This window comes from Zootoca vivipara, chromosome 12 (genome assembly GCF_965207765.1).
Source record: "Zootoca vivipara chromosome 12, rZooViv2.hap1.1, whole genome shotgun sequence".
In the NCBI taxonomy this organism is placed as follows: domain Eukaryota; kingdom Metazoa; phylum Chordata; class Lepidosauria; order Squamata; family Lacertidae; genus Zootoca; species Zootoca vivipara.
The window spans coordinates 25,789,201-25,810,538 of NC_142595.1; the positions used below are offsets into that span (position 1 = coordinate 25,789,201).

Here is a 21,338-nt window from a genome sequence, read left to right on the forward strand (position 1 = left end):
CAGTTTCTTGATTAAGAACTTCCAAGGGGACCGGCTGTGTTTAGACTGTTGCAGCAACCTCCCCCCCCCCTCCGAAAAAATAGCCCCGAAGGCTGCTGAATTCAATATGGCACAAGCCTTTGAGCAAATGCCACAATAAATGCATTAGTCTTTAAGGTGACACAAGACTCCGGTGTTTCTGGTTAAGAACATAGCTGCTTCACTGCATTAGACATGGCGTATCTGCAGCAGCCGATAGTCAGATGTCCCTGAGAAGTCAAAAGTAGGCAACTGAGCGGCTGGGGCCATCACTTGCTATTTCCCCCCAACAACCTGCAGAGGTATACTGCTTTGAATTGTGGAGGTTCCATTTGGCTTGTCATGGCTACTAGACCTGCCCCCGATGAATATATCCTATCCTTTTAAGAGCAACCAACAGTGAAGGCAAGCGCTAAATGATTTGGCAATGAATGGAAGAACGATGCATTTCGTGAAGAAAGACTGGAGGGTAGGATTTAGAAGAGGCAGGCAGCATGCATGCAGCCGAGTTCCACAAAAAGCCAAGTTTTGGTTCGAAGAAACCCAAATGATGAATTTCAAATTCACTTTGCAGATGAGGGCCTTGATCCAGGTAAGTGACTCATGGCTGAGCAGCGGAACCCAAGTGAGTCATGTCTAATTCATTCCCCCGGTTGCATGGGGGACTGCGATGACTAACCTCAGATGTATTGGGGACGATGTATATTTTCAGGTCTGCGCTGGTTATCTTTGCATATTTAATTCTGCGTGCAAAATTTAGGTTTTAACAAACTGGGAAATGCTTGGCAAGGAGCGGGCGGGAGGCGAAGTCACAGGGGATGGGTCCACCTTTGCACCCATAAGGCTAGGCGGTTAGGATGACTTGGATTACAAATAGACAGTAGGAGCAGGACTGGATTCTGGGGAGATGGAGCAACGTAAATTTGAGCTTCCAGTAGATTCTCCCTATATATTGGGGAGTGGGCTCTCCTGCTGCAACCACGAGGGCAAGAAGTTTGCTAGAGAGAAGAGAAGAGAAGAGAAGAGAAGAGAAGAGAAGAGAAGAGAAGAGAGGAGAGAAGAGAAGAGAAGAGAAGAGAAGAGAAGAGAAGAGAAGAGAAGAAAAGAGGAAAACATGGAAGCCGGAGTGGTCAGCTCATCCCTCTCTGTATCGCAGCAGCATTCAAATCCGTATTTGTTGCAAATGAAAGCTGGGCTGCTTCCTGTTGCCAGTAGCAGTGCAGGCAGAGAGTGGGGAAGTATCAATCTATTTTAGGCTTGGAAAACGATTTGTTATTAAGCTGGCCCTTCCATACTCCACTTGCGGGCTTCCTGGAAACATGTGGCTCGAAACAGGATGTTGGACTAGCTAGATGGGCCTTCAGTCCGAAGGGTTGTTTATATTTCCCCCCCTATGTAACATAAACTAGGCATATCCTTTTCTCTGTTGTGGTTTTGGATGAATGATTAAACTTTCCTTTGCTTTGCTATGGTGCTTTAGACTCAAGGCAGTGCAAAGCAATTTCCTGCAGTTTCCCAGAAAATACTCCTGCACTACCCCCCCCCCCCGTTTTTGATGTGGGCTCCTACAGTGTAATGTGTTTTCTTATTCCTTTCTCCTTTTCCTTCCCTTCCCTATCCATTCATACCATACTGACCAAAGAGGGCAAATGCAACGACGGGTGTTAAGATGGTGCCGTTACTAAACCAACACAATGGCTTCAAAACAAATAGACATGTGGCTCATCCGCTGTAGGAGCTGCCTAGAAGCTGCCAGGCCCAGCCATGCCAAGCTCAAGATGGGCATTCTCTGCTGCCCCCTGCTGGCACCACAGTCTCCCTCCCCCACCTCTTGTGTGTCTGCTTACTATTGTCATTGCTTACCCCCGGGCTTGCAAAAGCCAGGCATCTCCCTCACGGTGTCATCTGAATCCTGAGCTTCTTCCTCTTCCTCCTCCTCATCTTCCTCGTCCTCCTCAACATCCTCAGGGTAGTCGTCATCCATCCAGGAACTGTTGGATTCCAAATGGCTTTGCGCTAGGCGCTGCACAGCTGTCAGGGATTGAAAGTTTGGCAGGTGAGATTTGCTTAAAGATAAAGGGACCCCTGACTGTTAGGTCCAGTTGCGGACAACTCTGGGGTTGGGGCGCTCATCTTGCTTTATTGGCCGAGGGAGCCGGTGTACAGCTTCCGGGTCATGTGGCCAGCATGACTAAGCTGCTTCTGGCGAACCAGAGCAGCACACGGAAACGCCATTTACCTTCCCGCCGGAGTGGTACCTATTTATCTACTTGCACTTTGATGTGCTTTCAAACTGCTAGGTTGGCAGGAGCTGGGACCGAGCAACAGGAGCTCACCCCGTCGCAGGGATTTGAACCACCGACCTTCTGATCGGCAAGCCCTAGGCTCTGTGGTTTAGACCACAGCGCCACCCGCGTCCCTCGTGAGATTTGCTTAGGAGCACTCAAAGAGAAATGGGAGTTTGGAACTGGAGAACCTCGAATAATGAATTTAACTTCACTGACACCTTGTGAATTACTGCTGCCTTGCTCCTGACTCCCACCTTGAAGCAGCCCCACATTAGACTCACAACTGCAGCTGAGGGAGATCCTTTGGGCACATCAACCTCTTTACCCTAGTCCTCAGTTATCATCCTCTTTCCTTCCTCTTGATCCCTACAACTTCCTCTGGCAAGACTCAGGCCACCCAGATTCCAAACCCTGCATGTTCTTTTTATTCCTCTCCTGTCTTGCCCTTTGCCTCTCGGGTCTCCTGCTGTGTTTAGCAACTCTGAAAGATTTCCATCCACTCAAAGCAACCTTCTCCTGCTATCACTTTAAGGAGGCCTTGAAATACCGCAGCCTATCAAAAGTGAGCACCTGAAAAAACAGACTGAGCAGGCTCACAGCAGGTACCTAGCCACAGTCTTTCCCACCCCAGTGAGATGCATTTTCTATTTAAGGTATATTTTATGTATGGATTGGTATGTGCAAATCGGTGTCCTTGTTCTCTTCTTGGTGCTGAATTTCCTTTAAAAAACCAATAACAATGTGTTAAGTTCCCACCCTAGTAGGAAGTTAAAATGTCTGCAGAAATTTTGCATGAATCGCCAGAATTTATTAAAGCAGCCTGCAGGGAAACAATTAACATTTTTTTAAAAGGCCAGTGGGTCGAAATAAATGTATGAAATCTAATACGTATCACCCGGTTGACCTCACAGAACCATCTGCCTTGGCGTCACTGAGATGGGAAACCTGAATCTGAGTGGTACCACTTCAGAGTACAGGTGGAGAGGTCCATGGGTGGAGAGGTCCAATAATACAGAGTACAGGTGGAGAGGTCCAATAATAATAATTAATAATAATAATAATAATAATAATAATAATAATAATGGTGATGATGATGTCCCTTCATGTCATGGTGAAGGTTCTAGCTAGCCTGCTCCCTGACATGCTCATACCCTCCAACATTTCTCTGATGAAAATTGGGACACCCTATTCCATAATAACAATAATTTTATTATTTATACCCAGCCACTCTGGACGGCTTCCAACATATATTAAAACATAATAAAACATTTAACATTTAAAAAAACAACAACTTTCCTATACAGGGCTGTCTTCAGATGTATTCTAAAGGGGGTTGCATAACTCCATACCCCCCCCCCCCAACGTTTCTCTGATGAAAATAGGGACGTCCTAAGGAAAAGCGGGACATTCGAGGATCAAATCAGAAACTGGGGCAGCTTCTGTAAATCCAGGACTGTGGGGTCTAAGGTCGCACAAGCCTAAGATCATGCCTGTTTCTTTGGCAAATCCAGAACTGCACAAGAAGCCGTTGCCACGTTGCCCCATTCCTCCCCACTCCCTACCGAGTCCCATTGCCCAAACTCCCCTCCAGCTTTTGGGGGGCCACAGAAGAAGCTTGTTTGCTTCATCTGGCTGGAGGGAAGCAGAGAGCATGGGGTAAAGGGACCGAGTGGGAAGAGGAGCAAGAGAAACCACGGCTGCAGCTCGCACATCTGCAGGTCTGCTAAAACTGACAAACCCCAAAGCAAGACATAATCTCATTAATAATCCAGTCTCTCCCCCTGCTGCCAGAAACACTCACAGTTCCCTGCCCCAGGCCACTGCAACGTTCCCCCCCCCCCAAGCCAAAATGACCTTTCACTTTTCTCAGAGATACCACAGTGTTATAAATAATTCTATATCTGGCACCTTCACCCTCAGCAATCAGAATGTCCCTAAACATTCCATGGCAGCTGAAAAGTCTGATCAGCAAGTTATTTATTTATTTATTTACCCTATCCCCTTTTCAATCACAGAATCTCTGAAGGGGATAATTTGAAACACTGCCCACAATAAGAGCACCTTAACATTTGACAGACGGAACTTCGGTTTTGATGGGATCAAAAGAACATCGATGTGCATTTATTTAAAAAAGAAGAAGAGATTAGTTCTTTGAGAAAGTACAGGCATGCAGGGTAGGGCGGGAATTTTCCCACACCACCTGAACTGGCTTAAAGTTCTATAGAAAAGTTTGCACAAAGGGGGGGGGTTCCTTGTTCAATAAACTTGGCAGGCACCTAGTCCTCAGTGAGGAATGTGATTCGCCTTGTTTGGGGAAGAAAAATAGCCACAAGGGAGAGACAGACAGACAATCTTTTCCTTGTTGAGAAGAGGCTTTTTATTTGGTAGTGTCAACTTTTTCCTCTTCGTACCCTCTTTGTGGACACACCTTCCTTTGTGTTCCTTTACACAAGCCCTGCTGTTTGTTTACCAAAGGTCAAACATTAGACCACATCATTTAGGATGGCTATGTGTCCTAATTTAAAGAGGACAGCCCTCTGTTTGGAGGGCTGCCTGATCCCAGTATGGTTGAAAACCTAGGAAGGCGGGGAGCAGGAGGGACTTGAAGTTGCCCATCTGCAGTTAGCAGCTGGACAGCAGCCTGAGCAGCCACACAGGCCACGTGTTCTGTATGGTGAGATCATAAAATCATAGAATTGCAAAGTTGGAAGGGACCCTGAGGGTCATCCAGTCCAACCCCCTGCAATGCAGGAATCCCAACCACATGGCAGGTGGCCATCCAACCTCTACTTTAAAACTTTAAAACCTCCAATGAAGAAGAGTCCACAGTAATAATAATAATAATAATAATAATAATAATAATAATAATAATAAAATTTATTATTTATACCCCGGCCATCTGGCTGGGTTTCCTCAGCCACTCTGGGCGGCTTCCAACTGAATATTAAAAACAAATCAGCATCAAACATTAAGAACTTCCCTAAACAGGGCCGCCTTCAGTTGTCTTTTAAAAGTAAAATAGTTGCTTATTGTCTTGATTTCTGCTGGGAGGACGTTCCACAGGGCAGGCGCCACTACTGAGAAGGCCCTCTGCCTGGTTTGCTGTAACCTCACTTCTCACAGCGAGGGAACCGCCAGAAGGCCCTCAGCGTTGTACCTCAGTGTCCGGGCAGAATGATGGGGGTGGAGACGCTCCTTCAGGTATACAGGACCGAGGCCGTTAGGGCCTTAAAGGTCAGCACCAACACTTTGAATTGTGCTCAGAAATGTACTGGGAGCCAATGAAGATCTTTCAGGACCAGTGTTATGTGGTCTAATGCCGCATTATGGATTAATTGCAGTTTCCGAGTCACCTTCAAAGGTAGCCCCACATAGAGCGCATTGCAGTAGTCCAAGCGGGAGATAACTAGAGCATGCACCACTCTGGCAAGACCTCCCAAGGGAGGCCGTTCCGCTGTCAGAACTGCCAGAAAGTTCTTCCTGATGTTTAATCAGAATCTCCTTTCTTGTACAGTAACTTGAATCCATTGGTTTGAATCCTACCCTGCAGAGCAGGAAATAACAAGCTTGCTCTAACTTCCATGTGACAGCCCTTGAGCTATTTGAAGGTGGCCATCATATCGCTTCTCAGCAATCCTTTGACTGAAAGGGACAGGGGTGTTGTTTAGCCGAGTAGTTTTTTTACCCTGACAGTGTGGAAATCCACCTGCCATCCTGATGGAGGTTGCTGGGGGGGGGGGTGTTTTTGTTTTAAAAACATGTTTATCTGGCCAAAAACTGGAGCCCTGGTGCAGGCAGGAGAAGAAAGGTTGTCGGGCATAATAATATTTCCCCAGCCACTCTGGGCGGCTTACAACAGAAAAATAAAATAAAATAATCTATTAAACATTAAAAGCCTCCCTAAACAGGGCTGCCTTCAGATGTCTTCTAAAAATCTGGTAGCTGTTTTTTTCTTTGACATCTGATGGGAGGGCGTTCCACAGGGCGGGCGCCACCACCAAGAAGGCCCTCTGCCTGGTTCCCTGCAACTTGGCTTCTCACAACGAGGGAACTGCCAGAAGGCCCTCGGTACCGGACCTCAGTGTCCGGGCAGAACGATGGGGGTGGAGACGCTCCTTCAGGTATACTGGACCAAGGCCATTTAGTTCTTTACAGGTCAGCACCAACACTTTGAACTGTGCTCGGAAACGTACTGGGAGCCAATTTAAAGCACATTTAAGGTACAATTACCCCCAAATAATTCTGGGAAGTGTAGTTTGTTAAGGGTGCTGGGAATTGTAGCTCTGTGAAGGGGAAACTGGAGCTTGCTTGTGGGGCAGAACGTAAGGTTAAGGCTCATGTCGACATCCCAGATTCATGCATTGTAGGGAGTTGCTTGTGTTTGCATTAGCTAGGGACAAAGGGCGCATGGAGCTAAGATTACAAGGCCACATCCTTCCATTGACAGCAGACTTTTGCAAAATCTGCAGAAAGGGTGTTCCTCCACATGACTGTGCTATTGAGGACAGGGGTGACCAAGACTAGATAGAAGCCAGGGCAACATGAGTTTGAAAAGATACCCGTGCAAAGCAGAGTGTCCAGATGCGACAGGGAACAGTTTTGCAAAAGAGGGAATTTCACCAACGTCTGCTTGTGCGGCTGAAATTCCATCTTCTGCACAGCTATGGGAGGTGCAAAGGCCTTGTCCTCTTTTGCATTTGCCCCCAAAGCCTTAAAATAAAGAATGGAGAATCTTAGTTCGCCTAAAAGCACCCTTAAGCCTCCACCTAGAGCAAAATATACATTCAGAGGCTTAGTTTGGTGAGAATCGAGTATGCACTTCCAAAGTTAACGCTAAATAAATTACTTCTGGTAAGTGAGCCACCATAGCTGATGGAGGGACGTGGAAATTTATGTCCTGGGATTTTTAGACTCGTCCACCCATGTGCTATCTGAAAACAAAGGGGTGCATTGGTTGCCAGATGTGAATTTCTTTTCAGCTCTCTCCTACCCCACTAGAAACTACAGGATTGATACAGATTGTGGCTAATGCCGTGTGAACGCGGCTTCAAAAATTAAAAGCGCTGGGTGTGGAGGAAGCAGAAATGGGAGCATGCCCTTTCCTCTTGTACTCTGGAGAGTGCCATGCACAAAAAGACATAAATTCCACTTATAATGCTGTCATTCATGCCCTGGGGAAGCAGGTGGGACTGCCCTAATTTTGGCAGCCATCCGGGTATTTGCCCTGATGGGGAGAATAATATATGCCACACCTCAAAGGAAGACAGGGATGTAAACACAGCAGGGAGAGCCAGCCAGGGGACCTGGGTCACCGTCAGCAACAGCTGGAGGAATGCTGCTAAGGACAAGCAAGATGCTATATGGCTATACGATACTTTGGGAGGTTGGCAGCATGTTTGATCTACGGCAGTGAGGGCCAAACTTGGCCCTCCACCTGTTTCGGGATTACAATTCCCATCATCCCTGACCACTGGCCCTGTTAGCTAGGGATGATGGGAGTTGTAGTCCCAAAACAGCTGGAGAGCCAAGTTTGGCCATCACTGATCTACGGAGTAGCAAGGCAGGGGAGGTGCTTAATTCTTTCTTTCTCTGCATTGGTCACCTTTCGCTTTTCATGGAATCGTAGCATTGTAGAGTTGGAAGGGACCCCCCAGAGTTGCCTAGTCTAACCCCCTGAAATGCAGGAATCTTCCCCCCCCCCAACGTGGGGCTCGAACCCATGGCCCTGGGATGAAGAGTCTTATGCTCTACCAACTGAGCTAATCGGCAGGCATTTCCACCTGTGCCCGTGGGGTGGGGGAAGACAGGTGCCTATATCATTTCCCCTCCCCACCACGTGAACGGGAAAGCAACCGTGGGGAGGAAGGGGTTTTTGTTTAGTGGGGGAAATGGCTGGAATGCAAAGGGTTAAGCAGTTCCTCCAATCTAATTCAGGCTCCCACAGCTGCTTTTAACTTTAAAAAAGGCTGGGATTAGGGAGCAGTACTGCTAGGTGATTGTGTTTGGTTCCTAGGGTGAGCTCCCCAGCTCCCCACCATCCTGCATTTTATCCCATCATCATCGTTATGTCTTTTACATCCCTGTCAAATCAAGGGAGAGCGGACAAGCCTAGTTGTGTGCAAGACTACAGCTCATTACTTCCACCATGGCCTTAAGATTCCCCACACCCCAGTTCTCCCTGGGAGGGAAGGAGAGATAAGAGCCCCTTTAAAAGCAGCAGCCGCAAAACAATGTACTGTAAAAGCTTTAGGTATGTGTGGGAAGGCAATGTGCCAACTCCCCCTAAGAAGATCAAATAGCTTTTTTGGGGGGGGGGGAGAAGAAGAGAATTAGAGAAAGACAGGTGCGAACAATAGGTGCGGGGGAGTGATGATGAGAGCAAAGGCTGATGGGAAATGGATGAGTGCAGCACTTTGTGGGGGGCGAGCAACTGGCAGTGAGCATTCCCCTGTCGGAGAACAGGAAGGATGTGACACACACACACACACACACACAAAAACCATTCTAGCATGCCCGTTTTTCACATTCTTCTGACAGGCAGCGCATTTCCAGTACCAGGGGTATGTGCACTCCAAAGACTGCTCATCTCCAGCCCCCAGCCCCCCAGTTCTGGCTTGATCTATCAGTCCAGTCTGTGACTCCTTCGCCTAACTGTTTACGACAGATTAATCCACTGCTTGTTGTGAGATGGGAGTTCGCCTTCGACCCATGACACGACCCAGGCACCTATCTAAAAACTGCACTGGCTCGAAACAAAGTGAGCTTCTCTTCCTGGGGAGAATTCCCAGAGAGGCCCTTCCCAGGGCTGCAGCTCCCTGCCCTGATTTAAAGGCATGTACAGTACGATGTCTGGCATTCATCCCAATTTGCTTCCACAGAATTTACCATAGAGTTGACCTTGAGGGTTCTCTGGTCCAATCTCCTGCAATGCAGGGATCATTTGCCCAAAATGGGGTTTGAACCCACGACCCTGAGATTACGAGCCTCATGCTCTACCCAACTGAGCTATGTGGGGGTTTGCCGGTCATTATTGAACATTTGATCTAATCTGTTTTCAGGGTGGCTGGATGACAACGAGAATTCATTTGGATTTGCTTGTGGGGTCTTTATAAGTTTTCCTGTTAGTCATTGTTTCAAACCCCACCTTTCAAACCCCACCTTGTCATCCTTCTGCATGGCAAAAAAACAAAACAAAAAACCACCAACCACTTTTTTAAAAAAGTGGATTTGCTTTTGCATATGTACAGTATTTTGCCACAAGTCCTGGATGCAATAATAGTGCATTGGTGGTGGATTTATACTGGACTGCCATACATCATTCAGCTTTTTTAGTTGCTACGCAATGCCACCATGGCATTCCTGCATTATTATGGTCTGGAAGGGCACTCCTGGGCCATAGTGCAATGAAAAGAGGACATTCCCTCTCCTACCCCCACCCCCCACCCCCAGAACATTTAATATTAATATTAATTAAAAAAAAGTTGCAGGATTTCAGCAGAAAGCTACTGGGCTTGTCCCGATTGGAGCAAAAGGCCTATGTTCACCCAAAACATCTGCAGGGACAAACAATACTGAAGGTGAGGTGATGTACAACTGCCCCGATACTATCAAGAGCAGAAATCTCCATGAATGCACAATACAAAGGACGTTTGAAGGGGGTCCAGAGCTCTTTCATCCACTTCAATTGCGCAAACCTAGCATTGTATCACACTCTTGAATCCTGCCTGCAAATTACTGACAGTCCGGTGGCACCCGCAATCATAACCTTAGCTAATAATATAGTAATCATCTTGCATATTTTTAGGGCACTCTCGTGTACTCTGCTCGGCCTAATTTCTATATAGGAAAAACTCTTTTGATTTCCCTGTTCCTATGTTCATTTCAGTTCTTCCTCTTTGCATCATTTCCCACTTTTAATCCGCCTTTCTCAAACACCCACAGTTGGATAGAGAATTCCTGGCGCAGCCCTCGTTACAAGTTCTTCCTTCCCTGCCCTCCCCATCACCACCCAAAAGTGGCCTTGAGCCTTGGAGAGAGTCGAGAATCCTGCTCCTTTCTCCTGGGATGCCCTCCTCTCCAGGCTGCGTTCTGCAGGAAATGCTGCCGATTATTGGCAGCGCTCACGACACAAACAGCAGATTGTGGGAAGAGGACGCAGCACAAGGGAAGGTCTTTAAATAGGGCTTTGTTGTCAAACACATTGGCCTCCAACTGCCTTGGCGCTTCCAACCTCCGTTTGGGAAGTTAGTGCCACTTGTCACTCAGGGGGTGGGGAAGAGTGGATGTTCCTGCTGCTGAAATTTGTGCTAAAACTGGAAAATGCAAACGACTGGATCGAAAGCTCTGCGTGTGTGCACACATCCACGCTTCGACTGGCTGCCTTTCATTTCTACCAGGTGATGTGTCAAAGCGAAAAAGAAAGAGCTTGATTTTGTGAAGGGATGAGTAAGGACTGTCTGTTGAAAGTTGACACCATGAGAACTAAAAGTCAGTGGTAACCTCCTACTGCATGGATATCAGCAGCATTGGGGAATGCACAGTCAGAAGTACAAGGTGTTAGGGGTACGAGGCTCAGTTTAAGCACAATGTGGGGCATGTTTTGGAAAAACCTTACCTGTATGCTGTTCCATGTGCTCAGAATCACATATGAACTGGGCCACTGGCATTTGTGTGCACAATTTTAGTATGCCAGGGATAAATGGCCCAGGAGACTGTGATGTTAATGTATGCTCAGGGACCAACACTTGGCTTAACTATGACGCCAATAACATGTTTTCCTAACGTGACCGACAGCGAGTTTAAACATAATTTATAATTGAGTCTGGCTCCCAGAGCTTGGAAGGAACTGCAGTGACAAACTGACGCATAATGTGTATGTGTGTGTCTCTCTTTCTCTGTGTAAAGTAGGTAATAAGAAGTGTTTGGAATACCTCCAGAAATTTCAGGTATTGCGCTTTCAAGAAACCAGCATCTGCATAGCTGCCAAGTTTTCCCTTTTCTCGCGAGGAAGCCTATTCAGCATAATGGAAAATCCCTGAAAAAAAGGGATAACTTGGCAGCTATGAGCATCTGCGATCCTCGTCAGTTGTTTGTGTCAATGTTGTATTTTGGAAGGCAGCAGCAAAGAGACCTGGATGTTAGTTTCAACAGACTCTGATTTCATTGCATGGCTGTTAAATGTAGCTGCAAACCAGAGTTCTTTGGTTCTCCCATTCAAAGGGGAAGGCCTGTGTTTGTTTCCTTCCCAAGGGAGCCAAGGATTACTCAAGTCAAACTCAAGTTTTACCTTCAGCCTTCAGATCTCTACTTGGGTGGGAGGTTTCTAAACAATGCCAGAATGTGCTCTAGTGAGGGAGACTTTATGCAATGATTTCAACGTGGATATTTCCTTGAGGAAATCACCAAGGGGCTTGGGTGATTAATAGCATAGCTGCCAAGTTCTCCCTTTTTTTAAGGGAAATTCCATTATGCTGAATAGGCTTCCTCGTGAGAAAAGGGAAAACTTGGCAGCTATGATTAATAGGCCAAGAAAGCTTCTGATTAATTCAGCCTACAGTTGAAAACATATAATGGAAGTATCATTGATGACCAGGAAGGGTCATTTACTTTTGCATCTCACATTGATTATAAACTTATTTCTGGTATGTTTAAAATGCACATCAGCCAACATTTCTTTGATGAAAATAGGGACGTCCTAAGGAAAAGTGGGACATTCTAGGACCAAATCAGAAACCAGGGTGGCTTTCATAGCTGCCAAGTTATCCCTTTTTTAAAGGGATTTTCCCTTATGCTGAATAGGCTTCCTCGCAAGAAAAGGGAAAACTTGGCAGCTATGGTGGCTTTTAAAAATCCAGGACTGTCCCTGGAAAATAGGGACCCTTGGAGAGTAATCTTTTGTGGAGGACAAACCTGACTGTGGTAATTTGCCATTAATTATCTGTGGCCTTTTCTTGATACCAACATCTACCCCAAAGGAGCCTGATAGTGTTTGGGGTATATCTGACTTAAGGCATTTGAAATGAAGCTTAAAGGGATCCAGGCCAGCGTTATGAATTAATCTCAAATTGAGGACTCTCTGGCTCAGATTTCACGTGTTGTTAATCGCATACAGTTCCGAGTTCCCAACATTTTCATATCTAGATATTTGTTTGCGGGAAGAAGCTGATCATGCGTTGCTTAAAAAGTGAGAATGCATCACACATAAAGAAAGAGGGAGATTTGCATAAAACTGGCACATGTTGATTTATGTGCATAAATGCAAATGAAGAAATGATTACTCTTGTTTATAAAGAAAGAGAAAACATCATGGAATCATAGAGTTGGAAGGGACCCTGAGGATCATCTAGTCCAACCCCCCAGCAATGTAGGAATATGCAGCTATTCCATACGGGGATCGAACCTGCAACCTTGGCGTTGTCAACACCATGCTCTAATCAACTGAGCTATCTCACTAATGGTGAGGAACCTGAGGCCAGGTGATCTGCGTACCTGCTCGGGCTGCTGCTCAGGTGCTAGCTGCTTATGGGCAAATTCAAGACACCCCCCCCCTGCTCATGCTTCTGAGGGTTTTTTAAATCCAAAATGGACTTTGAAAGGACATCCTCTGCGAGTCCTTCAAACAGAGGACTGTCCTCCATACAGCAGGGCACACTGCCACTGAGAAATTGGTAGGGGAGCAGGTCATTTAACCCTCTTCCACTTCCAAGATGAACCTCACTTGGAACAGATTGTCCTTAAATTGTGACCTTTTGGAAAGAAACTGAACTTTTATATGTTTCTGGCTGGAGCATTTAAAAGCTGCATGGCTTAAGGAGGAATGCAGAGAAGCATAGTTCATAACAGGGGGGTGAATTTGAATAAAATATGGGGGGGCAGTAAGCCCCATGCAGCATAACTGATCACAAGACGCAGTGCAGGCACACCATTTGAATAGCAATGCTCATCAACATGGGGGGACCATGGTGAGGAATCTCCAACCTGGAGGCTAGATTTGTCCTTATACGGGTCCCAGTTTGGTCTGCGAGGCTGTTTTTGGTCTGCCAGGTGTAGGGCAGGCTGTACAACCAAGCTCCACATGGGGAACTCGATTGAGCAGCTGATCCCTGCAGAAAGTAGTCCTGAAGTCACCACCCAACAGCTGATGGGTGACTTAAAAGTCTGCTGCATCAGCTCCGGGGCTGAGTTCTCCATGGGGGAACTCAATCCTGCAAAATTCATGCTTGGAGTCATCCCTCTTGCAGCTTCAAGCCTGTTGATAAGCAGCACTTCAAAGCACTGCATAGAGCTTTGATATCGCCTGATGCCATTGTGACATCATCAGGTGACTGACAGGTGAGTGACCCTGCCCACCTGTCAAGGGGTAGGGGAGAATAAGGTTCTGGCTTGCTGACCAGATCAGATTCCCCCACCCACCCCGTTTTATATACTGTACTCAAATACACACACTGCTATGAGTCACCCCATCTCCCTGGCATCTTGGTTCTGTTCATCCGAAACGAAGAAAGTCGGCGCAAGGTAATGCAAAGTTTGGTTCATGCATAACCCACCCACCCACCCACCCACTCACCCACACATATTCCTTCCCTCCCCAGCCCTTCTTTCTGTGTGCCCAAGGTCACCTTCGCTGCTGTGGAATGGTTAGCTTTCCGAGCAGATGGAGTTGTCAACTCTTTATGAAAAAATATAAAAATAAAAGCATAGGGTGGGAAGAGAGGGGGCACCTCACATATCTAAATCAAGTGCGTGCGGAGTCTGTTTCCTTAGAACTGCAAGTTCCCTGGCAGCCTGGGGGATGGGGGGGATGACAGGGGGGTAGCAGCAAGGGAGTTTTATTGCAGTCAATGTTTTTCTGGGGAATTATGTATGGACTGAAGTCGCAAGTGGACTCTCTCTCTCTCTCTCTCTCTCTCTCTCTCTCTCTCTCTCTCTCTCTCTCTCTCACACACACACACACACACACACACACACAGTTAAAAGGTGTTAAAAGTTAAATTCCAGAACTTTGTGTGCATGTGTGCAGATGCATCCATACCTGAAGGAGCATCTCCACCCCCATCGTTCTGCCCGGACACAGAGATCCAGCCCAGAGGGCCTTCTGGCAGTTCCCTCACTGCGAGAAGCCAAGTTACAGGAAACCAGGCAGAGGGCCTTCTTGGTAGTGGCAACCCCCCGCCCTGTGGATAGGGTTGCCAGACTCAATAGAGGACAGGACTTCTGTGCCTTTAATTGCCCTGCTCTCTTTTGAGTCTGGAAACCTTAAAGAGAAACCAGCAGACCCTTTGTTTAATTTCCAAGCAAAGGATCTGCTGGTTTCTCTTTAAGGTTTCCAGACTCAAAAGAGAGCAGGGCAATTAAAGGCACAGAAGTCCTGTCCTCTATAGAGTCTAGCAACCCTACCTGTCGAACGCCCTCCCACCAGATGTCAAAGAGAAAAACAACTACTAGACTTTTAGAAGACATCTGAAGGCAGCCCTGTTTAGGGAAGCTTTTAATGTTTAATAGATTGTTGTATTTTAACATTCTGTTGGAAGCCACCCAGAGTGGCTGGGGAAACCCATTTATGATGATGATGTCAAATGGTGGGCGATTCAGGACAGACAGAAGGAAGCCCTTTTGCATTAACACTTAAAACTGCAAGTCACAAACAATTCAAAGCTACCTTACCTTTAAGAGAAGGTGGGGTGTAGACACATGGGGCATTCCTTTTGTTTTTAAGGTGGTAGCCTTCACCCAAAGCTCTCTGGGAAAAGAAAACAAGAGTCATCAGGTCAAACGCACAACTCTCCAAAGATTTCAAAAAAAAGAAAAAAGGAAATGTGACGATGCATGATATTTTAATTTTTAACTAATCAACATATAAACACTTGTTAAATTAAAACATTGGCTTTGATCCAGGGTTCTGAGTGCTTGGATTGGCATTTCTTATTTTGTTTTCAGCAGCTGCTCCCCAACTCTTTGACATTGGAAAGGGCTTCTGAAACTTGTGGGTTTTAAACACGGCTAGCACAATTAATTAAATTTATATACTTCCTTTCATCAAGAGACCACAAGACAGTTTACGGCAGGCATCCCCAAACTGCGGCCCTCCAGATGTTTTGGCCTACAACTCCCATGGTCCCTAGCTAACAGGACCAGTGGTCGGGGAAGATGGGAACTGTAGTCCAAAACATCTGGAGGGCCGAAGTTTGGGGATGCCTGGTTTACGGCATAAAACACAAGATACATTATATAATAATAGTAAATCACACACACAAATGCCATAAATTGATTAACAGCTGAAGGGCTGGTTGAAGAGAAATGTTTTTGCTGAGCGCCTGAAGATATGCAATGAAGAAGCCAGGTGACCCTCCCTGGGGAGAGCATTCAACAAACTGGGAGCCACCACAGGAAAGGCCTGTTCTCGTGTTGCTACACTCCAGACCTCCTGTGGGGGGGGCACACAAATAAATGCCATTTATAACCCAATTAAAGAAACTGCAGTCAATTAACTGTGATGATGAGCTCATCAGTTAAATCTGCGTACAACTGCAGGTAACTGTAATGATAATTCAGATGCAGGGAAAGTGCACCATGTTTTTCGATAATTTAGCAGTCTTAATCTAAGAAGAGTAAGAAGGGAGAAAGGCGCTTCTAAGGGGGTGCCAACTGCTTGCAAGGTTTTTTCTAAATGCTTGTTTTCTAAATATTACAAAAACGGGTCTAGGCTAGGATAGGCAGCATAGTGCCCTCCATATGTTGTTGGACTACAATGCCCACCAGCCTCCAGCCAGCAAGGTTAATGGTCAGGGATGATGGGAGTTGTAGTCGAACAACTTCTGGAGAGCACCACCAGATGTTTTACCCTAGAATGGGAAAATTCGAAGTATTGTTGTTATTATTATTGCAGGGGGAACAGGGGCTGGCATTTTGATGCCAACGAGGTTGCGTGGGCTCTGCCAAAAAGTTGCATGCGCGAGGAGCACTTGTCAGCCCACAATGCACACCTGTCTGGAAGGACCCCCTAATTCCTATAATTTAATATCCATGATGCACTTAACGTTTAACGTTCTATGTTGCTATGCGCTGAAAGCTCTGCGTAAGTGTTTACTGCCATGTCACTGGGAGAAATAGGAAACTCGATTCAGTTCGCAGTTAAGGACACGTATATCAAACTGAAACAACACGAGAGCCAAAACTCAGCTATCCTTCAAAACTGGCACTTGTCCGAATTTTGTGGCAACAAAACAAATTGCTCCAGAAACCTGGAGAACTGGATTTAAGACAGGCAGACGAGAGAACTGAAACTGACCGATCTTTCAGTCCCTAGTTATGGGCGCCTTACAAGGGGTCTCTGTGATCATCTCTTGCCCAATCTCTTGCGCTGAGCCACATGCCTCCTAGAAAATTCACCTCCTACGCTGGCTATTCTGCTTTCCAGCAAGGACTGAGGCATCCCCTTTCGTTCCAAGGAATGGGAATCTCAGTCCCCATTGGCCAATAACATGGCTTCCTGTTTGGAAAGACATAGAGGTGTCTTTTGATCTGACACTGGTGAACTTTCCTTCCCAATGCCAAATATGGTAACTGGTCAGATGAGTGTAAGCAAAACACACCACCAAGACTCCCCAAGAGAATTTTTATAGGGCCAGGAGCATCCTGTCCCCACCTGTAGCTTGTTCAGGGTGTCTCAATAAAACAAAGGGAGAGGGGAGAGTTGCTATTTTTAAGTTTCCTTTGCAGTGTCTGGAATTACATTCGGTTGTCCTTAAATATGTTTTCCCTTTGTTTAGCGATGCTTGTTTTGGCTGTGATGTTGTTCTCGGCAACCTCAAAACCTTGCCTGAAGGACCTTGCCTCTGCGCTGTGCACGAGAGGCAAAATCGCAACTGATTTGGAAAGCGGCGTTGAGCCAAAAGGAGGCAGGCAGTGCTTTTAATACACAAATGCCCCACCTTTTGTGCGGGATAGGGGTGGCGGAGAGAAAAGAGGGCATGCAAAAAGGTTTGTCAGAATGTGTTGGGATCCTTGTTGCCAGGACAACCAGGCCTACACATTGCCTGTGATGGTTTCACTGTAACGCCGCCGTATGTCAAGGAAGAGCATGTTGAACATGATGCCTCGGCAGTGGGGATGGATTTACTTTCCGCTCGTGCCACGAAAGAGGGCAATGCAGCACACAATGGTGCTATGATCACATTCACATTCACAACATTATCCCTGATCAGCTGGGATCATGTGGTGATGGGAGAAGAAAGCCTTTAAAAACACACTTTGAATTTGTTTTTTCACATCACTTTGAGCTCCTTTGAGCTCATGAACTTTGTGAAAAAACAAAGATTGTGTTTATATGTTATAAAATGGAAACTTAATAAGTATTTTTTTTAAAAAAACACTTTGACAGAGAGCCTTCATAGGAGCCAACTCCTAGGAGCCGAGGTCCCTTCACACCCTAAATAAAATATTTTAAGGGGCTGGACCCCCCAAAAGTTGATGGGTCTTGCCATTCAAATGATGTGCATTGATTATGTGATCTTGTGATCCATTATGCAGAGCAGGTTATTACCCGGTCTACCCCAATATTTTATTTAAGTCAGCACCCCTGAGAGCCTATGAGGTGTAATGGTTAGCGCGTCAGACTAGAACCTGGGAGATCATTGTTCAAATCCCCACTCAACCCATGAAGCTACCTGGCTGACCTTGGCCCAGTTGCCTAGCCCAGTGTTTCCCAACCTTGTGCCTCCAGTTGTTTTTGGACTACAATTCCCATCATTCCTGACCACTGGTCTTGCTAGCTAGGGATGATGGGAGTTGTAGTCCCAAAACATCTGGAGGCACAAGGTTGGGAAACACTGGCCTAACCTACCTCACAGGGTTGTTTTGACGATAAAATGGGGAAGGAGGAAGAACCATGTGCCACACCAAAGAGCTTCCCTTGAGGGGGAAATGGGATATAAATGTAATGATAAGTAGTGAAATAAACGTTACCAGAAATTAATAAATGCAGCAGCAGATGGAGGGAACAGTGGCTGTGAACAGCAGCAGCAGCAGCAACAACAAAAGTAAAGCTTTTTTTTAAACAGTAAAGAGTTTTATTGGAGGTGGGGGGAATGCCCAAGGAGGAACACTCTATCTAGAAGGGTTAAATTTTGAGTTGGATCGTAATTGTTTTATTTCATCATTATTGCAGTTGTCCTGTATCTTTAAATGTTGTTTGTTTCCATGATTAGAATGAGAGTCACCTGGGTTCAGGATTGGGTTTATTAGACCTTGGGTTTCCTAGTACAGGTAGCAGTGGTTACATAGGCTTATTATGACCACTGCTCCTTAGAAGTCCACTTTGTTCAATGCTGAGGTATGCATTTGTTTAATTTAATGGAATTTATTCAATTTTATCATGTATGTTTTGTAAATGATTTTGGTCATCAGGACTCCTGTTCATGCGGGTTCTCGTCCCTGACATTATTATTTTTTTTTGTAGTCAACGCTGAGGAAGATTAAGTCAAAACAGTGTTATTATCCGGATCACTGTCTACAATCACCTTAGCACCAGTTCACGTGTATCGACAGGCATTGACAGGCATTTCAAAGAGTGTGTTGCCAGATGAACATTATTTCAGTTACTATTAAGAGACTATAGTACTCGCTATAAACAAACCTAGACAGCATCTTAAAAAGCAGAGACATCACCTTGCCGACAAAGGTCCGTATAGTTAAAGCTATGGTTTTCCCAGTAGTGATGTATGGAAGTGAGAGCTGGACCATAAAGAAGGCTGATCGCCAAAGAATCGATGCTTTTGAATTATGGTGCTGGAGGAGACTCTTGAGAGTCCCATGGACTGCAAGAAGATCAAACCTATCCATTCTGAAGGAAATCAGCCCTGAGCACTCACTGGAAGGACAGATCGTGAAGCTGAGGCTCCAATACTTTGGCCACCTCATGAGAAGAGAAGACTCCCTGGAAAAGACCCTGATGTTGGGAAAGATTGAGGGCACTAGGAGAATGGGACAACAGAGGATGAGATGGTTGGACAGTGTTCTCGAAGCTATGAACATGAGTTTGACCAAACTGCGGGAGGCAGTGCAAGACAGGAGTGCCTGGCGTGCTATGGTCCATGGGGTCACAAAGGGTCAGACATGACTAAACGACTAAACAACAACAAAAGTACTCACTTTGTTTGTAGAGATTATGATGTCAGGAACCTTATTCTAAATAATACATTCTGGTTTTGCATCATGCTTTGTTATTATGCTTCATGAATTTATGAATTTATGCCTTTATCATTCATTGGTCTACGTCAGGCATCCCCAAACTGCGGCCCTCCAGATGTTTTGGGCACACAACTCCCACGATCCCTAGCTAACAGGACCAGTGGCCAGGGATGATGGGAATTGTAGTCCAAAACATCTGGAGGGCCAAAGTTTGGGGGTGCCTGGTCTACGTGTTGCCACAGTCGAGGAGGAACATCTGGCACAGGGCAGTTGACCCACATCGGCAATACTTAGAGGATAGTGAGGACACCTGTTTACCTTAGCGAAAAGAAAGGGGTGGTGTGGACAGAGGCATTCTGGGAAAAGCAGGAGCAGGGTTATTGCTGAAACAGTCCCACGAATGATCCTCAGAAGTGGCAGGAAGTGTACAGTACTTCTCTTGAAAAAGAGAACCTGCTTTTGTCCTTCTCACCAGTGCTGGCCCAAGGCATGGTGAGACCCAAAGCAGAGCCCTCGGGAAAGTCTCCTCCCCTGAAACGTCTCCTTGCTGCATCATTTAGACCCCAAATCTTGCCTTCATCTATTTCCCCCGCCCACACTTTTCCCCCTTCCCTGGTGCTGCCTGAAGCAGGTCATTTCACTGGCCCCACTTCCTCCCTGAACTCCAGTTCACAGAGAAGGGAGGGTGTTTATGGCGTTAGACAGGGCTTCTTAAATGGAACTAAAAATAAATAAATAAATAAGATCTGCATTATTAGGTTTGCAGCCTTTACTCAGAAAATTAAGCAACAGAAGTGTTCGTTGTTTAATTGGTGATGGAAATATTTGAAAGGCAGGGCTGAGAATTATGTTCACACTTTGTTGAGGTTATTTTGGTTCTTGTGATGTAACTGTAATACAGAATGGAAGGATTTTTTTTTTCACATGTATAAAAATGATGGCCTTTTTTTGCATTAAACTCTGAGTTCTCACACGTTCTTTCGGTAGCTTAAATATTTCAGTAGCTTTTAAAAAAAGAAATCTGAAAATATATAGATTTTGGAAATAATTTTTACATTTAATTACTGGAACGAGCTAAAAGCCAGATGATTAATCGCAGCAAAGTTTTTTTTCAAAGCAGTTTTTGACTGCTATGTAAGAAAGCCTTTACCTAGCTATCCAGCTCTGGAAACCAGCAAAATCCTCCCCCCCCCCCCGACGCCGTTCACTGGACAAAAGCTCTGATCCCATTTTGGAAAATGGCCATGTTCCCTGCTCATTTTGGGGTTGGGAAACAGGTGAGAAAGGTACGCATTCTGTCTGACCTCTGCCAAGGGCTTTACCTCCCCCCCCCTCAAAAAAAGCTGCCAAATGGGGAATGGGGTGGCACACTCAGCGATTAAAGGGATAATCTGATAAAACAACAGACAAGTCATGGGGAGAGTTTGAAAAGCAGCCAGTCTTTCTCAAAGGCACTAAGCTTCTGGCTCCTGACTTGCTGTCCCCAGGACCCCATTCCAGAACAGTACTTTGTCGCATATTAAAGAGGAATTTAATGTGATTGAAGATCAAGGGGAAGTCATGGAAAAATGCAAGCAGGAATAAATTTACTCTGCAGGCTTGTGTGTGTTTGTTTGTGTGAGAGAGGGGTGGGATAAGCTCCCGAGCCAGACTTTCCAATGGGGCATTCTTCGTTTGTTTGCGTAAATTCCAAGGTCTTCTAGCGCAGCAGAACTGCAGATTGCAATGCCCAGGCGAAGGGCATTCAGTGAAGAGACCCAGTCTCACAGTTGTTGCAATCCCTTGGCCTTCATGATCTCTTCCACACACACCCTGCGCACGCTTACTATTACTGAAATAATGGCA

General features: G+C 45.9%; 1 protein-coding gene and 1 non-coding gene across 2 annotated transcripts in view; both read right to left on the reverse strand.

The window, feature by feature from the left end:
- The window catches only part of PPP1R1B (protein phosphatase 1 regulatory inhibitor subunit 1B), a 53,592-nt gene that overhangs the window by 13,361 nt on the left and 18,893 nt on the right, over window positions 1-21,338 (reverse strand). The window contains exons 4-5 of the mRNA XM_035135147.3: window positions 14,970-15,045; window positions 1,882-2,049 (exon numbers count right to left, since the gene is read on the reverse strand). Of these exons, the coding sequence (XP_034991038.3) occupies window positions 1,882-2,049; window positions 14,970-15,045 (244 nt within the window). The remainder of the gene's footprint in view (window positions 1-1,881; window positions 2,050-14,969; window positions 15,046-21,338) is intronic.
- Window positions 9,248-9,321, reverse strand: TRNAT-CGU (transfer RNA threonine (anticodon CGU)). The gene has a single exon. It is a non-coding gene; the product is annotated as a tRNA-Thr (tRNA).